Here is a 21,514-nt window from a genome sequence, read left to right as displayed (position 1 = left end):
GCTTTTTTCAAATTGCCGTGGCTTTTTTCAAATTGCCGTGGCTTTTTTTGAAAAAATTGCCGTGATATTTTTTGAAAGTTGCCGTGACACTTATAGGCCACCGTATAGTCGTCATTGAAAACTCATTTTGACCAAATTGGATCTGAAAACATTTTATTTAGATAATTAAATTTAACATTCATTTATTAAAAGAGGTCAATGGGAGGTTTGGTTAACGGTCTAAAAGTCGAAACTCACAATCCTTATTTTATAATGTTTTTGAGGAATACAATTTTTAGATCTTTGATAAGACTCTGACAACTTCCAAAAGTTCCGATCCTTGCTCATCACCACACCCCCACAGTCCACATAGCGCCTCGATTTCACATTCGTTCGCGACTAACTTTTTGTGCTGCCACGTGCTGGGAAAGAAGGAAAACCCGCGGGATCGATCCACTGGTTTTTTAAATCGAGGCTGGTTTTACATGCATGAGTACAGTTGATAAGATGTCATGACTCATGAGCTAGGCCTATAGAATCTATTTTAATTTATTATAGAAAAATCTATATTATAGTAAAAGTCAAACAGAACAGATAGAGAAAATGTCCGATATTAAGCCTACAGCACCCTTGCTGATAATTTCTCCACCAACAGAATTAACTTTTAAAGGTAAGAAGAGAACTAAGCCTTTTTAGGCTGGTTAGGCTAGGTCTACTCAGTCAGTAGGATAAGTACTAGTAGGCTTAGACCAGGCTTTATAGTTATAGGCCTAAGCAATTTGATTACCCTTGTTAATGCAAAAGATTTTGCTTAAAAAACTTATTTTACAGGTCCATTCACTGATGTGGTAACATCAGAATTACATCTGAAGAATGCAACAAACAGTAACATATGCTTCAAAATCATGACAACAGCTCCTAGGAGATACTGTGTTAGGCCTAACAATGGTGTGTTGGGGGCTGAAGAGGATATAACGGTCAATGGTAAGCAACCCTGAAAAAAGATTAATGTTATCCAAACTTGGAACTCTCTTATTTTCCATGGATTAACAATCATAACAGTTAAATTATATTATATTATAGTTCCTCTTTATATACTGTATTTATAGGAATCTTGTTATCATCATGCCCTTTTTTGACAGACTGCCATGTTAGCCTGTAGGTACAGTATATAGACAGAAGAGTGCTTAAACTGTGGTTTGCCTAAAATTCAGCATTATAAGAAAATAAATCTCTACAGTGAAAGTTCTGTTTATGAAAATTAGTTCTTAGCAAATAAAATTCAACGTCGACCTTAAGAGCGAGTGAGTATAATACAAGTTAAATTTATACAGTCAACTCTCACTATACGCGATGTAAAATCTTCGGAAGATACCCACAACACAACTGAGCTATTTTCTAATCACACGCACTCCTCCTTTTCTCACACACGAGGGTTTTTTATATAATAATGGTATGCAGCCTTTGGGCCGGCCAAATGTGTCTGGTTTTCTGGAAAGTCTGGTATTCAGAATGTCACTTGTATTTAATTGTAAAGAGGAATTTGAGATATTTTGGATTTCGAGAAAAGTCTGGTTTTGGGAGAGTCTTGTTTTCAGAGAGTACAGTATTGAGAGAGTTGACTGTAATAATAACAACTTTATTTCAAAACGGATGCACTTATATTTCAGTGATGTTACAACCATTTGAATATGATCCCCAAGAAAGACCACACAAGTTCATGGTACAAGCCATGACAGCGCCCCCAGGAGAATTTGACCAAGAAACTGTTGTAAGTACTGTATCACTGGGTTATAACTTTAAAATATAGTGAGCATTGTTATATCACAAAACAAAAGGCAATTCATTTTGTTATTGTTACTTCTGCTTACTATTCAATCTTGGTAAGTAATTTTGATTGTGGAATACTGTATCAGTAAAGTTAAAAAAATGTTTTTCAGTAAGATTAAAATATATTCTGTTATTAAATGTTCTTTTTTCTAGTGGAAATATTCAGCAGCAGGATCATTGATTAACGGCCAGAGCTACAAACTACTAAGTGTATTTGAGATGCCAATCTCAGCCACAACAGACACAAAGCAGCTTCTGCAGGAGATTTCACATTTAAAGCATGAAATTACAATGCTTGAAAAAGAAAAGGTATAAAGAAACATAATTTGTGGCACACTATGCAAACGAAATCAGTTATATTCGCATGGGTAGATTTTTAAAACAGCCAAAAACATTAAAAAGGCTTTTTTTTTGTTTTACAGAAAGCAATAGTTGAACCAGTATCTATTTATTTACATTACATTGGTCTTTTTCTATTATTGAGACAAATAAATTTTAACATTTTGTGTCATCTGTTGATTAAAAAATAGTGTAAATTATGTATGATTTTCATAAAACCTATAATTTGGAATCTGCTAATAATACGGCTTTGGTGCGAATAAAACTTGTAGATTTATATAGAAAATGGAGAAGCATATAATTAGGGGGTTGTGGAAAAAATGATACTGTATGCCCTAGTATGAGCCTGATTGTGTTAAGTTCAGTACTGCCATTTTAGCATTTTTAGGCCCTGCTCCTTCCCCTACTGACCCTCTCAGCTCAGGGGCCCCTTAAGCTCAGGGCCCTGGGTTAGCCAGTGAGTGCTCATAGCCATTACGCCACTGCCCTGTCAACTAATAAATCAAGCCACTAATGCATGCATGCCTCTACTATAGAGTGGTTATAATGATAGTTACATCATGACACGTGATTGGAAAAATTCTCTACAGAAAAGGGGGATGTCAGACACAATACACTCACTTGTGACCATCAGAGACACCAATGATATGAAGTGACTTCAGCACGAGGTTTCAAATTTCATGCTTGAAAATGAAGGTAAATTATATACGGTAATCTAATTTATTATCATTTCAATGTGAAAGTTTGCTGTGTTTTCTAGATCTATATTCAATCACCCAATTCTTGGTACTGTATCTAGATTTCTCAAGTATCAAAACAATATTTGGTAATTCAACATCACATGTGTTTCACATATGTATCGCCTCTAACCTTACATGATACAGGTGGCAACACATGTGATACAAATGAGTTGATGTAAATATTTCTATCAGGTACTGTGCAGATATTGCCGAGAACCTACAACTATGTTTACATATAATATATGTTTCTGGGATCAGATCTATAAAAAATCTTCATAACTTGTTTATATCATTTTTTAAAATAACAGAAGAAAAATATTTTCAATAAAAAAAAATGGTTTAAAATGAGATTTTTTAACTAATTAAGCATTACTTAACTATCCAAAGAAAAAAGATTGATAAATGCCAGCCATAGTATATCAGTGGTGGCGCCATGCGCGCAAAGCCATAACCTATATTTGTGGGGGTCGCCACAATTCCATTGGGAAGCTCCGATGATATTAGACATTTAAGGGTAGTTTTAGTCCCTTTTAAAGATGAAAATTGAGCACACTACAACAGTAAGGTATTGTCTACCCGACGGACCACCATTGTCTCCCCGACGGACCACCATTGTCTCCCCGACGGACGACCATTGTCTCCCTGACGGACCACCGTTGTCTCCCCGACGGACCACCATTGTCTCCCGACGGACCACCACTATAGTATATGCATTGAAAAAGGATGTAAGGTATACTTAATGGTCAATTTGTATCGTTTTCTAATTTGAAGAAACCATTATATTATAAGATTGTTTTTTCAATTTATGATGAACCTCATGTTGTACACAGTTTTTTAGGTTATCTCTATTAAATACTGTGTCCAAGAGTATTACATGATACACTAACATACTGGGTATGGGTATAGTGGTGGAGGTGTGTCTAAAACTGGCGTATCTGATTTTGTCAATTGTCAAAGCTGTGGGTGGGACTGAGAACATCACTATTGTGGTATTTGTTTTGAGCTTTGATTTTATTAGTGTGTAGTCTTCTTATCATCTAATATTTTGGATAAAGAAAGTTGCTACTACTTGGTAATTGTTAAAGATGTATTGTCCCCCAACAACATGAAAAATGAATATTAATAAAAAGGTTAAATTCAACCAAAAACCTATTGGCTGTAGCCAATTTGACTATTTTTTTGCTTTAAATTTGTTTTCGATTCAGTTTTTAGGAAATGGCATATCAAAAACTAAATGTGAAAGAAAAAAAAGTTGTTTTCAGGGGGACAATACAGCTGTTTTTGTTCTTTGTACTGTCAGTGTCACTCACTTGAGTGAGGACACAAGTGGATAAGGATACCCACCTTTAAAGCCTTCCACATCTAGCTTAAAAATGATTTTGAGGCCTTTCTTCTACCAAACCTAATATCCCTGCTAGAGTGATATTTCAAATTTTTTTTGCAGAAGGATGGTATTATATTATTAAAATGGCATCTTCTATTTCATTGGTGTAACGGCGTGTAATTTGGTACGCAGGAGACCCAAACCAATAACTTTATGTAAGAAGTTATCATCGTTTGTATTTTTTTAAAGTAAATATACATTAGAAATAAAGCATTTTACTTTTAATTTGAGTTTCTCTAACCTAACAGGTCCCACCCCAAGTAAATTAAAATTAAAATATTTACTTGGTAAAATATTATGTAGGCATTGATACAGTAGATATCCGGTCGTGTTTAGTAGAGTCTTAGTTGGAGCTTATCCTGCTTCTCTGGCTAGAGAAGATGTTCATATCCAAGCCCTCATTAAATGAAGGCTGGATGCTAGGCTCAGTCACACCAAATTTTTTTCCTATTCCGAAACTAAAAAAAAATATAATTCATCTTGAATGTCTCAATTTACCAATACTAATTATACATTAGATCGTAAGTAGGCCTGAGTTAACTGGCAGAATAGTAAGACTGCAAACCATAGATATCGGCACAGGCTGAAGACACTCCTCGACATTGTTAGTTATGGTGGTAGAACAAGTTTTCTCAGATGACTTTAAAACTGGAGGTCCAGTGTACACTGCTGGCTTTGTTCCCCCAGTGCATCTTAGTAGGGGATTACTCTGGTGGTCTGGGTCATTCCACCCCTGTCCTTTATCACTGATACAGTCTTTGAATCACTTTTATTGAAACCACAAGAGCAGCCACTTAATACAGCACTACAAACTTTCTGTACAAGATTAAACTGCCTTGAGGTTGGTTTTTGTACTGTAATTCAGCAATTTCTGTGTTGGGCTGAGACATAATGTGGTGGTCATATGTGTGTGTAATATCGCATTATACCTCATAGAATTTATGTATTTTTTTTTTTCAAATTTTAAAATTGTATATTTAGGCATACTTTTTCATTGTTAAGGTATTCACTATTTTTCTATAATATATTGTAGTATTTATTTATAATATTTCCAAATATCGGGTACAGTACATAGGCTGAAAATGTTGATATGCAATGTATTTTTGTAAACTAAATTGCTTGATAAATAAATATCTTGTATTCAATGTTATTCTGATTTTGTTTTGAAAGATGGTACCACAAAGTTATTCAGTCAACACATTTGCTGTAAGAATCAATAATTTATTCTAATAAACCTTAATGTAAAATACAAAGGTTTTCCTTCCTTCATACCTGACATGAGTGATCAGGTATGACATTATTTTATTCAATTCACAACCAACAAATTATATTTTAAAAAATCCACTAACAGGGTGAAATAAACATTAAAAAAACAAATATTTTCACATCAAACAAAAATGTTACAATTTTATAAATGAATGAACAGTATTACCGATATTATCAGATCTTGCAGGGGCAAGGTTTGCTCCATGTACAAAATACACTTCATGGCTCAATGCACTATCTACACATATTTTGTTCAGCATTACTATATAACATATAACTATAACATAGAATAGACACCGATTATAACCCTGAACGTATAGTGGTTTTATTTGATCTTACTATGGAACTACAGTATAATAGGTCCATGATCTTAATATATCAACTCTCTAAACTACATTACATGTGTTTCACTTTGCTTTCACTTGTGTTCTTCTCCATCAGAGAGCAGTTTGTAATGTTATTTTAGCCGTCAAATTGGGAGGGTGTGACCCAGGCGCTATCTCCTTCCCCCGCTCCTCCCCTGTCCATGACCTCTATATGACCTATTCTACTATTTAGAGTTACACTACTACAATGCACTACTTTGCACCCATATAAAAGCTTTACATTGTTTTAGCTGTAGTGTATTATAAATATATAAATTTTATTTATAAATATTAAATTATTTAAATTATTTAATCATCAATAATTGCACTTATTACTCCATTAAACTTTCTTAAATATTACCCCAGTAAAATACTACAGTACTAGTCAAACTGTACTAAAACCAAACTCTATAACTATTGTTTTTCTTTTTATATCTCTATGCATTAATAAATTAATTTATTGTGTCAGTATTGTTCTTGGCATCATTGGAGTAATTTAAGTTAAATGCACTTTGCAAATGCAAGCCTAAGAGTGTTAAGGCTAACCAGATTTTACAGGCAAGCCCAAGAATGTCCATTTTGGATATTTTACTGTATTTTAAATACATCTCATATTTTATTCCACTTTTTGTTTGTCATTGAAAACATTATTTTGCTCTGTGTTTACAGAGCAACATTTAAAAAGACCCTAACTATTCAATCAAATTGAATACTTCATTATATTTTTGAATACTTTATTTATTATGAACTAGTTACTAAATTTATTCACATAATATTTGAATGATATTTTTAGCATCAAGAATTAAATGATCAAGGTTTTTCTTATTTTGAATTGTATGGTTTAAAAGATTCCAAATAATGATTTAATACTTTACATTTATCCCCTCATGAATGTTGTATTTAAGGAGATAAAAACAGTGTATCCAAAAAAAAGATAAAAACAGAGAATTGTTTTACTATGAAATACAGTAACAATAGTACTTCTTTCATTCAGACCCTCTTATCCTTATAAACACCAATTCCCTACTTTTCAGACTGTTAGTCCTAATTTTTCACATGCAAGCGAGTGAGTGAAAAAAATTAAATCTGCATGCGGAAAAGAGATTACCACTAACCCGGCTTCGTGATTTATCCTATCTATCTGGTCTTTATGCTGAACAGGTATATAGGGACTGTCTTTCACATCCATCCACATGGGTGGTGGTAGTTAACTGATACTGTACTTGTCCACAGGTATATGAATGTTTCAAATGAACTGGAAATTCATGTTAACACACCAGAGTCCAGTGTTACGTATGACGTAATGACTCTTGTAAACTAGTGCGTCGTGCTAATCCACTGGGCTGCTTTTATGCAAGTACATGGGCTTAGTCCAGACTACTGCATGTATAGACATACTGTAGCGTTGGTAAATTCAGGTCTAACCCAGTTCGTAAATTCCCTGAATGAAGACCAGCACCCTAGTGATAGGATCTAGGCCTTCATCTGTATTAAATTCTTTAAAAAATTATAAAATGACGTCATAGGATACAAGTCGACATATTGGACGTGTAAATCGAAGCAGCCTATAAAATAGTCCCTCATTAAAACTACCAGCAGCCTATATTTCAAATGAAAGATGTTGATTGTCATGATCCTTTTCATATCTTATTCATTTCAGTCTGGTATTTGTTTGCACACATTTTGCACTATTTTATTGAAACTGTCTGGCTTATCAGCATACACATGATGACCAGCCCCCTGTACAATCTGAAAAAATAAAAAGTATTTGTTTTTTTAAATTTAAATGTTTCACTGAATGCTTATGAGTTGAAAGATTGGCCTGTTTAAGTTGTATTCAACGAGGCAAAGTGGCTAAGCCATGAGCTCACGTATTAGCTATGGTGTAGAGCAGTAATACAGACGGCACTCTACAAGTTAGTACACGGTCGTGCACTTATTAATTCTGTAGTCAAAATTTGACAAAAAACTGACCGTGTAAAAGAATCATTGATTAGAACTTAGAACATTCAATTCAACCAAATGATGAGATACTAAATGAACCAATCAAATAGATTTGGTGACTTCACTACATATATACATATATTTGTTGAAGGTTGAAGAAGTTGTAGGACAATTGTTGTATTTGGATGTAGTATAATATTAATAAGGGTTTAGAAAACAATATTCAGCATAGTAGTACCCACCTTAATTGTGACCTGTGACTCGTTACGTAGACTTTTAACAACTTGACCAATCTCGGAGTCCATCCAGGATTTCGAGCCATACAACATCGTTATTGGAACGCTTTTGTCGAGTTGTGTAATGCGTTGTATCATGGGATTCTGAGCAAAGGCAATTCGGCTCTGCAAGAACTTAAACGCTTCCTCTCCACTATACAGAGAAAAAAATAATTTAATTATAGAGCAGTTGTACAAGGGTGGGGGGATGGAGTTTGTTATGACGTGTGGTGCTGATACACCTGTATTTTGAAGGGTTGTTATCAGGGAAGAGTGAAATTACACTCTTCCCTGATTGTTATATTGTTGTCAAATGTTTATTTGATTGTGTATTTTCTATGTTACCTCTTTTCTAAATTTGTGTTATTTTTGCCATGGTATTTAGGGCAAGGTAGCATTTGTATAACTTATATTAAGGGGCGGTGATTGAGGAAGGGATGAAAGCCCTGGGTGTATTTATTAGAAATTGTGTTTAAATGTATTTGGAATTTCTGAGTGCTAAAGTGCTACCTCCTCGTAATCATCATAATATAGAATGAAGACAATGTATTCACCTTGGTCGTTGGGCATTGCAATGGTATATGTACTTAGTTACTGTATTCTGACTGTCAACAGATGCAAACTTTCTATCAAGATCAGGTCTCATTCGGCTAACAAGGTATTGGCCTGCAAAGCAAATTGAAAAATAATAATAGTACTATAACTTTAAAAGTATTATTCATTTTTTTGGGTGGTGATTGTTATGTAATGTCTTAATTGTCAATGCAGTTTCGCACAGCTCTTTTTTCCTTCTATGTCATACCACTGATGATCAAACCAACAGCAAATTGTAACAATAAACTAAATCCAGACACCACAGTGAAGCCAGCTTATGAAAATGTAATATTTATTAATGGAACTTTAGGGCTTAGACGTACTTTATATGTAATAATTCATGATTTGGAGGCCATTATTAACTGTTTCTTTAACACATTGTATGGCAACGCTTACCAAATGGGCCAGCAGCACGCAATCCAGACAGCGGGTTAAACGTTAATGCTAGTGTTCCAACTACTCGAAACAACAACGAGTTTTGACGGGTATCCTCATTCTCTTCATCTCGCTCTGGAAACCCCCATGGATCAACAGGCACCAAATGTTTTATGCGTTCTGGGTAGCGTATCGCATATGCGTATGTAATGAATCCACCCAGACTGTGACCAATTAAAATCATTTTTTCCAATCCGACCTCTTCTCTCCACTGCTCTATCGATTCCACAAATTCTCTTTCCACATCTTCGGCATATGCTGGGAACTTTCGACGAGTGCTACGGCCAAAGCCTAAAAGGTCAAATGCGTAAACCGGTCGCACATTTGAAAGAGCGTCTAGATTTTGCACCCACAATCCAATTGCACCAGCCATGCCATGGACAAGAACAATAGGTGTTAGGTCTTCTCTACCGGTATTGTTCATATAAATTGTTCTAATTTTGTCACCATTTTTAGTTGTCACAAACCAAGTTTTGTATTTATTCTTCAAAACTGAAAGTAGATAAATCAATCAATCAATTTAGATCAAAATTATATGTAGTATTCTATGATTGCATGTTAAAATGTAATATATAAAGAAACATGTCTTTCTTGTTGGTTTTTCTGCTCCTTTTTATATTCAGTAACTATGTTAAGAGAGACAATTTCCTAAATGTGTCTACCCATAGTCTAGATATTATATAATATCTCTATGGTCTACCAGTCACTATTATATTGGCAACTTTGTTTTACTTTTTAACAACATAGTGTCTTCTCATACATTTTCAAATTTTTAAATACATTTATGCAATTACACAGGATTATTTGCATTGCATTTTCGCTGTAATAAAAACCAAATAAAAAGAAAATTTTAATTTTACGTCCACAATTTGAAATGTTGTTAATGAGGATTTACTACTTGCGATTAGCTACAGGATTGTGATAAACCATAGTCTAAATGTCCAGTTGCTGTTTACGTATATCTGAATGCTTGATGACTGCAATCATCCATGCAAAATTTACTTGATTCTTCTCATTTTATTACTAAATACATAGCAAATAGTAAAAGTCATTTGGCTCCAGAATTTGATGTGGGTTGGGATTAAAACTTGTTTAATTTGGCCTGCAAGTATACTTACGTCTTAAGATCTGTTGCTCAGATTTATTTAACATTTCATTGGATGTACGAACCCAACATTTTAACCAACTGTAAAGAAATACAAAATCAAAATTTATTTATTTTTTGTTGTTGAAACGATGATATTAGAAGATAACAAAAAATTAACTGTACAATAAATATGTATCTTACCTGTGTCTAACCTCGGTATTTGATTCTTCAGTAGTATTTCTATGAAAAAAGGTTATTAATTAATGTACAGTAGTAATACTAGTATACTGCATTTTAAAATAATAAATGTTATTTGTCATTACACCATTAGCATCATCATCAATTAAATTTAATTAGGAGGATACTGTATTTCATTGGTAATAGATAGTTAATATTAAACATTTTTTTATTAAAAAAATATATTAATACCATTTTAATGTCAGACAGTAATTGAAAAGAAAAATTAAATCAGAAAAAAAAAATGTACCTATAAAAAAAATATTTAAAGATATATTGTCCCCCTAAATAATAATTTTTTAAATTTTTTTTGTTGAATATGCCATTTTTTTTAATTAGTTATTCACTATGACTAAAAACTTGAACCAAAAAAAAAACATTTTCCACCAAAAAAATGTAATTTAAAGCAAAATATACCTAAATTGTCTGGAAGACAATGGTTTTTGGTTGAAATTAACCATTTCTTTTGTCTTTTTATAAGTGAAATAATTATTTTTGATGACTTTTTTTCTACAGAAGTGAATAACTTTAATAAAACCGTGAAATTGCCTATTCAAAATCTGATTTTATTAATCTTTATTTTTTCATCTTTAAAAATATCAACAGTCAAATGGATCAAATTAAAAAGTCCAGTTTAATCTGTTATTTCTTGGAATCTCGTATTTCATATTTTGAAGAAAAAATATAATATCTTTAAAATACTTGTAATGTTGCAACTTCATTATATGCTAGGCCTAGCATTTTAGCTAGCAATTTTAACCCATGCTCATCCAGCAGGGAGATGTCCCTGGCTCTCGTGTCAATTTCACTGTCAGGCAGCGAAAAAAAAAGAATTTCAAAATTGTATTAAACATACTTATCACTTTCATTTGCTGGATTCTGCATAGTTTCTGTTGTTGGTGTACGTTCGTAACTCACAGTTGCCATAATTCCGTTTGATGATGATAGCTGAGCTGACAGTTTTAAGAATTTTCTTCCAGTAATTTCTTCTATTATATAACCGTTGTGACGTAATCCTGACCCAGCATTTTTCGTGTTTACATTTTCGCACACGTGACATTCATTCAATTTTTGATAACCTTTTTACGAAAGCCCATTAGTGACACCATGTGACACTGAGTTGTGTTCCTCCTCGATTGAGCACTTGGGAATTTTCACATAAATTAGTCTGTACATCAAGTCATTTAGATTATTTATTTTATTTATTTCCCGATGTCTTATTATAACTGAAAAATGATTTTATATTGGAAACTACGGTTTTAATATTATTTTGTAGGAAAAGTTAAAATTTTGTTGGTGGCGCTCTTACTTGTGAGCAGCGCCCTCAATTTTCAAAATCAAAGCCTCGATTTCAACCGTGCTCTGCTGATGTACGTCCGCGACAACTCACTGACTGTGTGGTCAACCAAAATTTGTCAGTATCATTTAAATTAATATTAATTTGTAAAAGTTTAATCAATTGAATAAAAAAATCTATAGCACTGAGCAAATAAAGAAATGTCTAAAGTACCAGAGACATTGCTGGTAATTTCTCCACCGACGGAATTAAGATTTAGAGGTAAGTTTTATTCACATGTTAGGCAGGCCTAGCTGCTAGCTAGGCCGGATCTTACCACCACGTCAGATAAATGGTGGGTCTGCCCACCTAGCTAGCCACCTCATTTACAGGCAAGCTAGCCCTCTGTCCTCAGGCCTAAGTAGTAATACACAGGGGATCTGGTGTATTAAATATACTTGTGATATAATAATAAGAGATAAGCAGGTAGGCCTTAGGCCTGCTAGACTTATTTATGATTGTTTATAGACCACTAATCTACATTACATTCCTCCTATTTTATTAATAATAGCCGAATAAGTAATTCATAGTGTAGTGGGGAACCCTTTGTTGTTGTTGTTGTACTGGATTCCGTTGTACTGTACTACTAGGCTATCATCACTGTACAATAAAATAAAATTGTCAATTTGAATTGTGAATTGGTTTAACCTAGACCTGTAACTAATTGCTACATACTACTACTAGGGCCTAGGCATACGCCTCTTTAATAAGAATAGTTTTTATTTAAATTTGTAGAAAGAAACGTTTACAGTAATTTATTGAGCAAAATTTTTTTTCAGGTCCATTCACAGATGTGGTAATATCGGAATTACATTTGAAGAACCCAACAGAAAATAAAATATGTTTTAAAATCAAGACAACTGCTCCTAGGAGGTACTGTGTTAGGCCTAACAGTGGTGTGTTGGGGGCTGGAGAGGATATAACGGTCAATGGTAAGAAGTGTTAAAATGCATTCAGTTTGAAAATGGAATATTTCTTGTCATATTATCTGTCTCGTGCTTGGCCTCACAAACTTTTTCAATTCATTTTGAAATATTATTTTCACATAACACTTGGTATAAATATAATATTAATTATACAGTACTGTATAACATATCTGTCAAAGGGGTTTGGGAGGGAGTGGGTGGATGGTGTTTCTTGAAATCAGAGCTTGAGTTGAATGTGCCTTGAAAATGAAACTACTGTAAGTTCAAACTGACCTTATACTGTAGATGATGCAATTTTGTATCACAGAAATGTTTTCCTTGCATGCTTTAATATCAATTTGCATCCATTACTGTATATGTTGTTTACTGTACAGTACATCCAATGTTGCATTCTAGTAAGATACTGTTATTACAGTCTAATTCAGCATTCCGGAAACTTTTATTTTATGGCCTAAAATATGACAGGGTTTTTTTACAATTTCTCAAGCAACCCTGTGACCCTTAAAAAATGTTTTGCGGACCAAATTTGGGCTGCGGTCTAATATACCTTTCACATTGCCTTACAAAACTTTTTTACACACACCAAACAAAACCATACAAAACACTGGTGTTGACAACCCGATGTGTGTAAACTCTGGTTTTGACACTTAATGGGGGTACAGTATAGGCTGTGTCAGGTAACATGCAATGGTATTTTGTTAATCTCAAATTAAATTATAATGCATTTATGGTTTATTATCTGATAAGCCAGTTCATTTGGAGGGAAAACTTATTAGCTCAATTTAAACTCTCACGAAAACTAAAAAAAGGAATGGCAATATTAGAATTTAGCTTTCAACACCAACAAACCCCAATAAAACAACCAAAAATGAAGTGCTTTGCTTTGTACTGTACATCCACATATTTCTAGACTGCTAAACATGGCTACTGTATATTCTCTCAAAATTTTATTATGGTATTATGGAGTGTTTGCATTCATTTTCACATAATTATCATGATATCCAATATCTAAAGTAATCCATATTTATTGTACAATGGTTTCCACAAGCATTGATCGAATATCAACATTGTCGCATTATAAACCATTGACTACTGTAACCTTAGTAAAGTTTCTTAAGATGCATTCAAAATTCGATAAACATTTGAAAATACTGTAATTAAAATCAGAGAACAGTATTGTGTAGCATTTGGCTAAATGTTACCCTGGGTAATTATGGTGTACTGTACTACTGTAGTTAAACCCAGATTTTAGTTTTTCTAAGTTGGTTGTAATAAATGCTTTATTTTGTTGTTTGTTATAACCTCTGTCTAGTATATATTTTTACATGTTTTAGCATCAGGAAAAAGATTTTTACTTTTGTATTCTTCCAAAAGTGAAAAATATCTTGTATGGTAGTCGTGTAATTGGGAAAAATGATGCCGTCTTTTGTGTGAATATAGCTTACAATTAATGACTGATGGCTTAAGAGGACTTGAAGTACTTGTGTCATCATAATCATTTAGAAAATTGGCATCGTAATAATGTATGTCTTTGTGTAAGAAATTGTACAGTGATGCAATTGTTTCGTTATTTATTCCTCCTGTTGCCAAATAAAAAAAAAATTAAATTTGTTTTTCAGTGATGTTACAACCATTTGAATATGATCCCCAAGAAAAGAACAAACACAAGTTTATGGTACAAGCCATGACAGCGCCCCCAGGAGAATTTGACCAAGAAGCAGTTGTAAGTATTAGGTTTATTTAAACTAAAAAATGAAGTGACCATTTTTTTAGAAACAAATATACATGGCTGCAGTCGCATGCTCAAATTTGAGTTAGTGTTGACCGACCGACATAGTGAGCTGTGAGTCACATTTGCATGATTTGGCTGTTTTTATCAGATATTCAGCAGATGTAGCTCCTCAAACTCCTTGCTGTTTATATGTGAGCAGTGGGAGTAGCTCACTGACAAGGTGTTTACTTGTGACCAGTTACTATACAGTATACACCTATATGAAAAGTAGGCAATTATACAGGCTGCGAAGGAGAAGTGGCTTAAAGAGACCATCTACAGTATTTTAGTCGGACGACGAGGTTATTGAGAAATCACCTGTGAATTTCATGCATAGCTTAACAGGATAAACTGACAATGCCGTATAATCCTCTCAAATATCATTTACTTGCCGCAAGTTAATGGTCCAGTCCAAGAAGCCTGCTGCTGCTAGTGCGTAGTAGTGGACATGGTAAAGTTTTGAAATTTATTTTCAAAATTATAATGTAATTAAAATAAAAGTTGAGCTTTATAATTGTATTCCTTAAACAAGGTTAATAAAATATACTGTATTTATTCAGACATTTGTGCAGTCTTTTAATAGGAATTCTAAATGTTAAAGATCTTCTTTAATTAACAAATACACACACTGATATGATAGCTCTCCTGACCTTTGATCTTTAGTTTGTTGTAATAGTGCTAAGTAAAATATGTGTAACATAATGATACACCTTGTAATTTGTTTTGTGATCTTTCAATTAGAAAAATCTATTACTTGAAATGTAATAAAAAGTATATTAAAAACTATTTGAATACAAAAAGTATATTACATCACTATCTAACCCCTGATTAGTGTGTTTGTCATATTTTAGTATTCGTTTCATGGCCCTTTCAATTTAACAAATTTGATGTTGTATTTGGTTTTTATGCTTGTTGACAAACTAGCTTTTTAGATCATTGTGCTGTTACATAATCAGAAATATTGTAATCATTCAAATATCCCTGGAATTTCAAGTGATCTAAGTATCTAAACAAGATCAAAATGTTTATACAGTCCTATTACTGTATAATTTAAAGACCACTTCTAGTGCCTGTCTGTAGTTTGTGGTTGGGGGGGGGGGTGAATTCTAATTTGAGACCAAGGCTACTAAGAGTACTAAAACCTGAGTCCCAAAAATTATCAGTAATTGGAGAGAGAACTGCCATTTACAAATTGTGTTAATTACCTTCTTTCTAGTTAAAAATAAAAAATAACATTTACATTAAAGCTTAAGTTGTCTTTTATTTTTAGTTAAATGTCAACAAATATTTTTTTTTAAATCTTTTGGTAATATTTATTATAAGGCTTGGTTTCCACTTGGATACAACATGATGTAGGCGCAATGCAAACTATTTGACCAATCATGTGTTTCTTTTTTTATTTATAACTGTTCATTTTTATACACAAACAGAACAAAACAATGTCATACCTTTTTAACTTAAAAGTGTCACTCTTTTAAATATGGTTGAAATTAATAATAACCTTATTCATACAGTAGATGCCCACTGTAACATTTTTTTGTGTTGTGATTCCCTGTTATATACATTAAATATTCCACTAGATCTCTTATGTATGAAGCATGCATATATTGGCAACATTAAACTATTTATCTATTAACTACACAAAACACTATTAAATCAAATATTTCTTTTAGGTGTGCCAGTTTCTAATAGAAATTTCACTATTTCATATTCAGGGATCATCTTAAAACTTCATTGTAAAATAATGACAAAAATGTAAGAACATGAGATGTTGATGGTTGTATGATCCCTTTGTAATCAATATTATAACACTGTGGACTAATTATAAATTGCAGATTATAGATTTTCTAAATTATTCTTTATTTACTAAGATTCCGGCAACACTTTCTAAAGTAGCTTTTGATTGAATAGCCTTAAACCAATTGCTAACCTTAAATTGAGTTTTAAAGAATTTAGTTTAAGAAATATGTTGTTTTGGAATTTTTCAGTCGTCATACTGTTGTCGTAAGTGCTTGTTTATAAATAACTGGGAAAAAAACAAATTAAATACCATGTTTTCTTGCTTTTAAGAATGTGCCCTTATAAGTACTTTTTCAGGTACCCAGATATTTCTTAAGTGGGCCTGTGTTGAAATTATGCTGGGTAGACCTTACAATATATGTAATTAATAGGGTTTGGTGTCCTACCCACACCTGCCCAGCAATTTTATCAAGTTCTGTTTTGAACACTAATTTAACCTTCTACTGCTTTTACATATTTTAATATTGTATTGTTTTTTGTATGCATTTGCGTGTAACTATTGTTTTTTTAACCTTGTAATACAAATTTCAATAATCATGTATTTGACAATAAATTTGAACTTGAACATTCTTAAATCTGGTCACTAAATTTAACTATAAAAATGTTCTTTTTATTTTTAGTGGAAAGACAAGGCAGCAGGAGCATTGATGGAAAGCAAACTAAAATGTGTGTTTGAGATGCCAGCCTCTGCTGCAGTTCCAGCCTCAGCCTCACCACCACAGGTAATTTAAAACATCTTTAATTCCTACACACTTTACTTAAGTAATTAGACATGGGGTTCTCAACAGGTGCAACGTACTGGATATACTGCTTGTACTACTGTATGGTTATTTACTACTAATACTACTACTACTAAATTTTAATGTCCTATTCAAAACCTTGAAAGGTAAAGGGTCTTTCATACTTGTTCTGGCACTGTTCTGGTATGGCGTCGGCAAATCAAAACAAAGTCAATGTTTGGTTTTCACAACGCTCCATGCGGCTATGCCCCAATCAATTTTTTTTGTTTTTTTTTTACCATATTTAATGAGGGTGATCCATCCAGCAATTGCTGATCATTAGGGACCCTCAGAGTTTCATAAGACAAACATATACACAAGATGCTCTACATAAACAAAGTCTTATTACAAGTCTTTGGGAGTGGAGTTGTAATTTTGTCCTTAGAAAAAATCCAATCCGGGACCCAGGAGTGGTAGCCAAGCATTGCACATAGCCACATGAAAACGAAACATTGATGTTTGATTTTATTTGTCGGACTGGAACCATGCTGGAACATGTATGAAAGACCCTTAAGTATGGGTTCCCCCACCTGTGACATTGCAGTACACTATTCAACTTGGTTCACAATTGGACGCAACGATGTAGGTGCAACACAAGTGAGTTGACCAATCACAAGCGATAGTTTTGGATTACCCATTACATCATGATTCGTCAAATTATTTGCGGCAGACTTACATGCTTGCATTGGGAACCAAGCTTTAGTTAATAAAATAGTTCTACTTATATAATAGTTCCTGTAGTGATTATATTTTATATACACTCACTGTGTAAGTTTTGTCACCATTGCATTTTCTGAGTAATTGCATTAGAATTGTCTTCTTTTTAACTAGCCGCAAGAACGAACTAGTGCCAAATTGAGTCCCAAACCGATGCCTCAAGCAAGTGCACCAAAACCAGCAGCAGCTGCTACGAGCAGAGACACGGATGATGTGAAACGGCTTCAGCAAGAGGTGTCAAGTTTACAGCAGAAACTTACAGTGCTTGAAAAAGAAAAGGTATATAGATTGTTTGTGGAGGTATGATAGTCCAAACCAACCAAACAATGATAAGTTAAATATATATCATCGAAGTGTCTTGTTTGCTGTTCACATAGGAGGGGATTTCTTGTTGTCATGTCTATTCTTTCACTGATAGTCTGAGGAGTTTTTATAATGATAAAATTGTATCACTACACATCTGGGTTTTTGAAATACACACAAATGAACAGAAAGACAGACAATCTAACCTGATTACATTTACCATCATTCTTCAGAGAGCAAGATAACCATTCTGACATTTCCCTCTAAATAGGGTAATTTAAAGACCACTTCTAGTGCCTCTCTTTAGTTGGATGGATTCTAATTAGAAACCAAAGCTACCAAAGACCACTAAAACCTTGGTCGAAAAGAAGTCCATCTCGAAATCAAGCCTACTGGGCTTCTTTTCAAGATAGTATGGGCTTCTTTTGATTACAAATATGTAAAAGTGGCAGGTAATGTTTCAAAAATCCTATTATTGTAGTAGCAATTCACAAAATTTATTGCATTCAATTTGAAAAGAAGCTCCCCTCTTAAAAAAAGGACACTCAAGAGTACTAAAAAAAGAAGTCCATGGGCTTCTTTTCCAAGGTTTTAGGTATTTTCTACGTACAAGAAAACTAAGCTTCTCTCAGAATGTACATTTCTGTGGCATGGATATCGAAATGAGAACTATTTAATTTGTTATTTAACTATATGCCGATATCTACTACAGTTTGAATATTTTATTTTTGTTTTGCAGGAGGATGGTTTAAGAAGGCGCAACGTAGGGTCTGAAGGATTGCGGGCATCTAATCAACAGCCAGTTATCACGGAAACGAAAGTGGATTCATCAATGCCTATTGTTTATATGATTCTTGCTCTCGTCATAGGTTTTATCTTAGGAAAATTCATACTACAATAGACAGACTCCTAGATTTTAATCTTAAAACACACACTAATAACCTTCACACACCTCCCTAAAACCGAAACATTGTAATTCTACCCTAAATACCACAAATAACCTGATGTTTGCCAATTAAGTAGAATAAAAATGTACATATACATACATAAAGCTAAACACAAAAAATGAAAAGAAAAAATATATATAGGTTTTATCTAAAAATCAAACTTCATTCATTTGCCAAAAAATCAACCCAACAACCCTATGTAGTCCAATTGGTACAGCTTACAAATTGATGTGTGAGGAGGTTAGACAATTAACTAGAGTATGAACTAGGCAAAATCAAAGTGATGCTGCTAACAGGGATCCTCAAAATGGCTGTCTTTTATCTAATGACCTCAAATATTACAAAGAACCACATATATCAATATTTTTGTATAAAGCTCTGTCTACACTATCAAACTAGTTTGACAAGAAAAGTGTGATGTGACCAAATATGGTGATGATATGACATCATCATGTCCATTCCATATAATGGGCACATCACTTTTTTTTCACATAAAGTTTGATATCGTAGACAGAGCTTAAGAATATGTTCTTAGCTGCAGTAGTGATGCATGACTTCACTGATTGGGCAATTGATGTATTCTTTTGTGAATCACTTTTTTAGCTAATTCAGTTAATTTACAGTAACATCTAGTTTATTATATGACCTCTTTGTGTCACATTGGAGTTCATACTCTAGTTAATTATATAACCTCCTTGTGTGTGAGGCATTCAGTTAAATATAGAGAGATTGGATATGTGCATCTGTTTAAAGTGCGTAAAGTCTTTGCACTGTTTTTCATGCACTTTCTCACTGTGAATCTTATCTAACAAAGAGAAGCTAGAGTTGTTCTAATGACTTGGTTTTTTCTATCTTGTTTTATTTTACAATTATTCTGGAACAAACAAATGGCTAATATAGGGTAAAATGGTTTGTTGGACACAGTCATTTTTTTCGAGGACATAATGTTTACATACAGCACGCCAAACATGTAAATTGTATGATATACACATCTGGAAATAATGCGTAAGCATAATATGAATATATGGATATTTGGGCATGCAATGATGTTGCATCCAGGCTACAGGGTTGAATGTATGAACACACATGGACATATTACGGATGTTATGTATGACAGTATCTTAACTATATCAGCACATCACTTAAGACTCTAGGCACATTGACAGGAATGGGTATTAAATTAACCATATTTGTAGTCAAATAAAATGTGATAGTTTAAACAAAGACAAATATTAGATCTTAAAGAAGGAATGTTCCATTTGTGTGAGGTGTAAGATTTTTCAAATGATGAATATAAGAAAAGTTGTGTTCTAAAAATGATAAATTTGTGTATGTATTTCGTTTATTCAAAATCTTGTATAGACATTATATAGTCTGGAAAAAAATTAACAAAAGATTAATTTAGAACAGATGTAGACCGTAAAAATACTTTCACTTGAGGTTGAGTAAGGAATATTTAAAGGAATATTAAAAGTGATTAATATGTACAATAATTAGCATATGTATAATTAGCATATCAAACCAAATCTGCATATATAAATGCTATTCGAATTGTTGGGTTTTTATTTTTGTTCTTGTGAGCAGTGTGCTTTAATATGTAATATACAAGGTACCCATGCATGCTATGTAACCGTTCTGTATATATATAATGTGCAAATAGACTTATCAACAATTTTGTTTAAATTAAGATTTTAATCATTTCACAATATTCTTGAAACTATATGTTTCACTGGTGATTAGATAATAGTAATTTAAAGTTTGAAAATAACTTGAGTTTTTCCCTTAAAATAAGTTTTATATAAATCTGCACTTACACGGGAGATACAGAAATTTAATATGAGCCCAATTTTCTAATTGTGTTGATTTTAAAAGACTTCCAAATACCTATTTTAAATGAACAATACACCACCATGTCAATATTCAATATTTTGACACTAATTATGTAATGATAACGACATAGTGAATGTGACAAATACTGAATTCTGAAACCTAATGATGGTTACCTCATTTTTTGAGTATTTATTGGTGATCTGATGTGCCGATTGTTGTTATTCTTATTGTGGTAGTAGTCAACATTTTAAGGGAAACTTTGCCCAACTGGGCCCCATGAATTCGTCCCCTTCACCCACCGCCACATAATAGCTATTATAAGAGGCAATGAAGTACGTCTCTTGAAACACAGATAAAAAGAAATGATTGTTAATTCCGATTTTTGTTTCTACTGTCTATTTGATGGAAAATAGCAGAAATAACTATTGATTCAACTTATTGCAACAGTATTAATATATCAGTTACATACATAGAAACTGTTGATATACTGACTTACAAGTTTGAAGTGGAATTTACAGTTGGAAAGGAAGGACACAATTGGCCAGAATTCTCAAATTAAAGGTTTTACTAAACCATGTGAACATGAAACTTTCTTGCGCTTTCAACAGATATCCCACAGTGCAATGCAAA

General features: G+C 33.1%; 3 protein-coding genes across 4 annotated transcripts; 2 read left to right on the top strand and 1 right to left on the bottom strand.

The window, feature by feature from the left end:
* The first annotated feature begins 385 nt into the window (after window positions 1-385).
* LOC144849934 (vesicle-associated membrane protein-associated protein A-like) lies at window positions 386-5,527 on the top strand. 2 transcript variants are annotated; one of them, XM_078707066.1, is made up of 6 exons: window positions 386-649; window positions 811-963; window positions 1,650-1,750; window positions 1,963-2,118; window positions 2,739-2,844; window positions 4,333-5,527. In XM_078707066.1, the coding sequence occupies exons 1-5, from the start codon at window positions 583-585 to the stop codon at window positions 2,802-2,804; spliced, it is 543 nt and encodes a 180-aa protein (XP_078563192.1). In that variant the 5' UTR covers window positions 386-582; the 3' UTR covers window positions 2,805-2,844; window positions 4,333-5,527. The 2 variants fall into 2 exon arrangements, with proteins under 2 accessions (XP_078563192.1, XP_078563191.1); XM_078707065.1 differs by having other exon boundaries at window positions 2,685-2,844.
* LOC144849933 ((Lyso)-N-acylphosphatidylethanolamine lipase-like) lies at window positions 5,479-11,494 on the bottom strand. The gene is made up of 7 exons (XM_078707064.1): window positions 11,332-11,494; window positions 10,440-10,478; window positions 10,270-10,337; window positions 9,113-9,643; window positions 8,677-8,788; window positions 8,090-8,276; window positions 5,479-7,652 (listed from the first exon to the last, which is right to left on the bottom strand). Exons 1-7 carry the CDS (start codon window positions 11,400-11,402, stop codon window positions 7,560-7,562), a joined length of 1,101 nt encoding a protein of 366 aa, XP_078563190.1. The 5' UTR covers window positions 11,403-11,494; the 3' UTR covers window positions 5,479-7,559.
* A 331-nt stretch (window positions 11,495-11,825) lies between these two features.
* LOC144849839 (vesicle-associated membrane protein-associated protein A-like) lies at window positions 11,826-21,047 on the top strand. Its single transcript, XM_078706919.1, has 6 exons — window positions 11,826-12,033; window positions 12,591-12,743; window positions 14,357-14,460; window positions 16,929-17,030; window positions 17,919-18,083; window positions 18,847-21,047. The coding sequence occupies exons 1-6, from the start codon at window positions 11,973-11,975 to the stop codon at window positions 19,006-19,008; spliced, it is 747 nt and encodes a 248-aa protein (XP_078563045.1). The 5' UTR covers window positions 11,826-11,972; the 3' UTR covers window positions 19,009-21,047.
* The last annotated feature ends 467 nt before the right edge of the window (window positions 21,048-21,514 follow it).

The sequence above is a fragment of the Antedon bifida genome, chromosome 8 (genome assembly GCF_963402885.1).
Source record: "Antedon bifida chromosome 8, ecAntBifi1.1, whole genome shotgun sequence".
NCBI classification, from domain to species: Eukaryota; Metazoa; Echinodermata; class Crinoidea; order Comatulida; family Antedonidae; genus Antedon; species Antedon bifida.
The sequence above is the reverse complement of the archived record's forward strand: the minus strand, read 5'-3'. Positions and strand labels throughout refer to the sequence as shown.

What these genes read in the sequence shown, in the direction of transcription:
- LOC144849839 (XM_078706919.1), top strand. Translation starts at nt 11,973, where the DNA reads ATGTCTAAAGTACCAGAGACATTGCTGGTAATTTCTCCACCGACGGAA. An exon ending in AGAGGATATAACGGTCAATG is followed by an intron (nt 12,744 to 14,356) that starts GTAAGAAGTGTT and finishes TTTGTTTTTCAG; the next exon opens with TGATGTTACAACCATTTGAA. An exon ending in AATTTGACCAAGAAGCAGTT is followed by an intron (nt 14,461 to 16,928) that starts GTAAGTATTAGG and finishes TTTTATTTTTAG; the next exon opens with TGGAAAGACAAGGCAGCAGG.
- LOC144849934 (XM_078707065.1), top strand. Translation starts at nt 583, where the DNA reads ATGTCCGATATTAAGCCTACAGCACCCTTGCTGATAATTTCTCCACCA. An exon ending in AATTTGACCAAGAAACTGTT is followed by an intron (nt 1,751 to 1,962) that starts GTAAGTACTGTA and finishes TCTTTTTTCTAG; the next exon opens with TGGAAATATTCAGCAGCAGG. An exon ending in CAATGCTTGAAAAAGAAAAG is followed by an intron (nt 2,119 to 2,684) that starts GTATAAAGAAAC and finishes CCTCTACTATAG; the next exon opens with AGTGGTTATAATGATAGTTA.
- LOC144849933 (XM_078707064.1), bottom strand. Translation starts at nt 11,402, where the DNA reads ATGGCAACTGTGAGTTACGAACGTACACCAACAACAGAAACTATGCAG. An exon ending in CCAGCAAATGAAAGTGATAA is followed by an intron (nt 10,479 to 11,331) that starts GTATGTTTAATA and finishes CTTTTTTCATAG; the next exon opens with AAATACTACTGAAGAATCAA. An exon ending in AGTCACAGGTCACAATTAAG is followed by an intron (nt 7,653 to 8,089) that starts GTGGGTACTACT and finishes TTATTTTTTCAG; the next exon opens with ATTGTACAGGGGGCTGGTCA.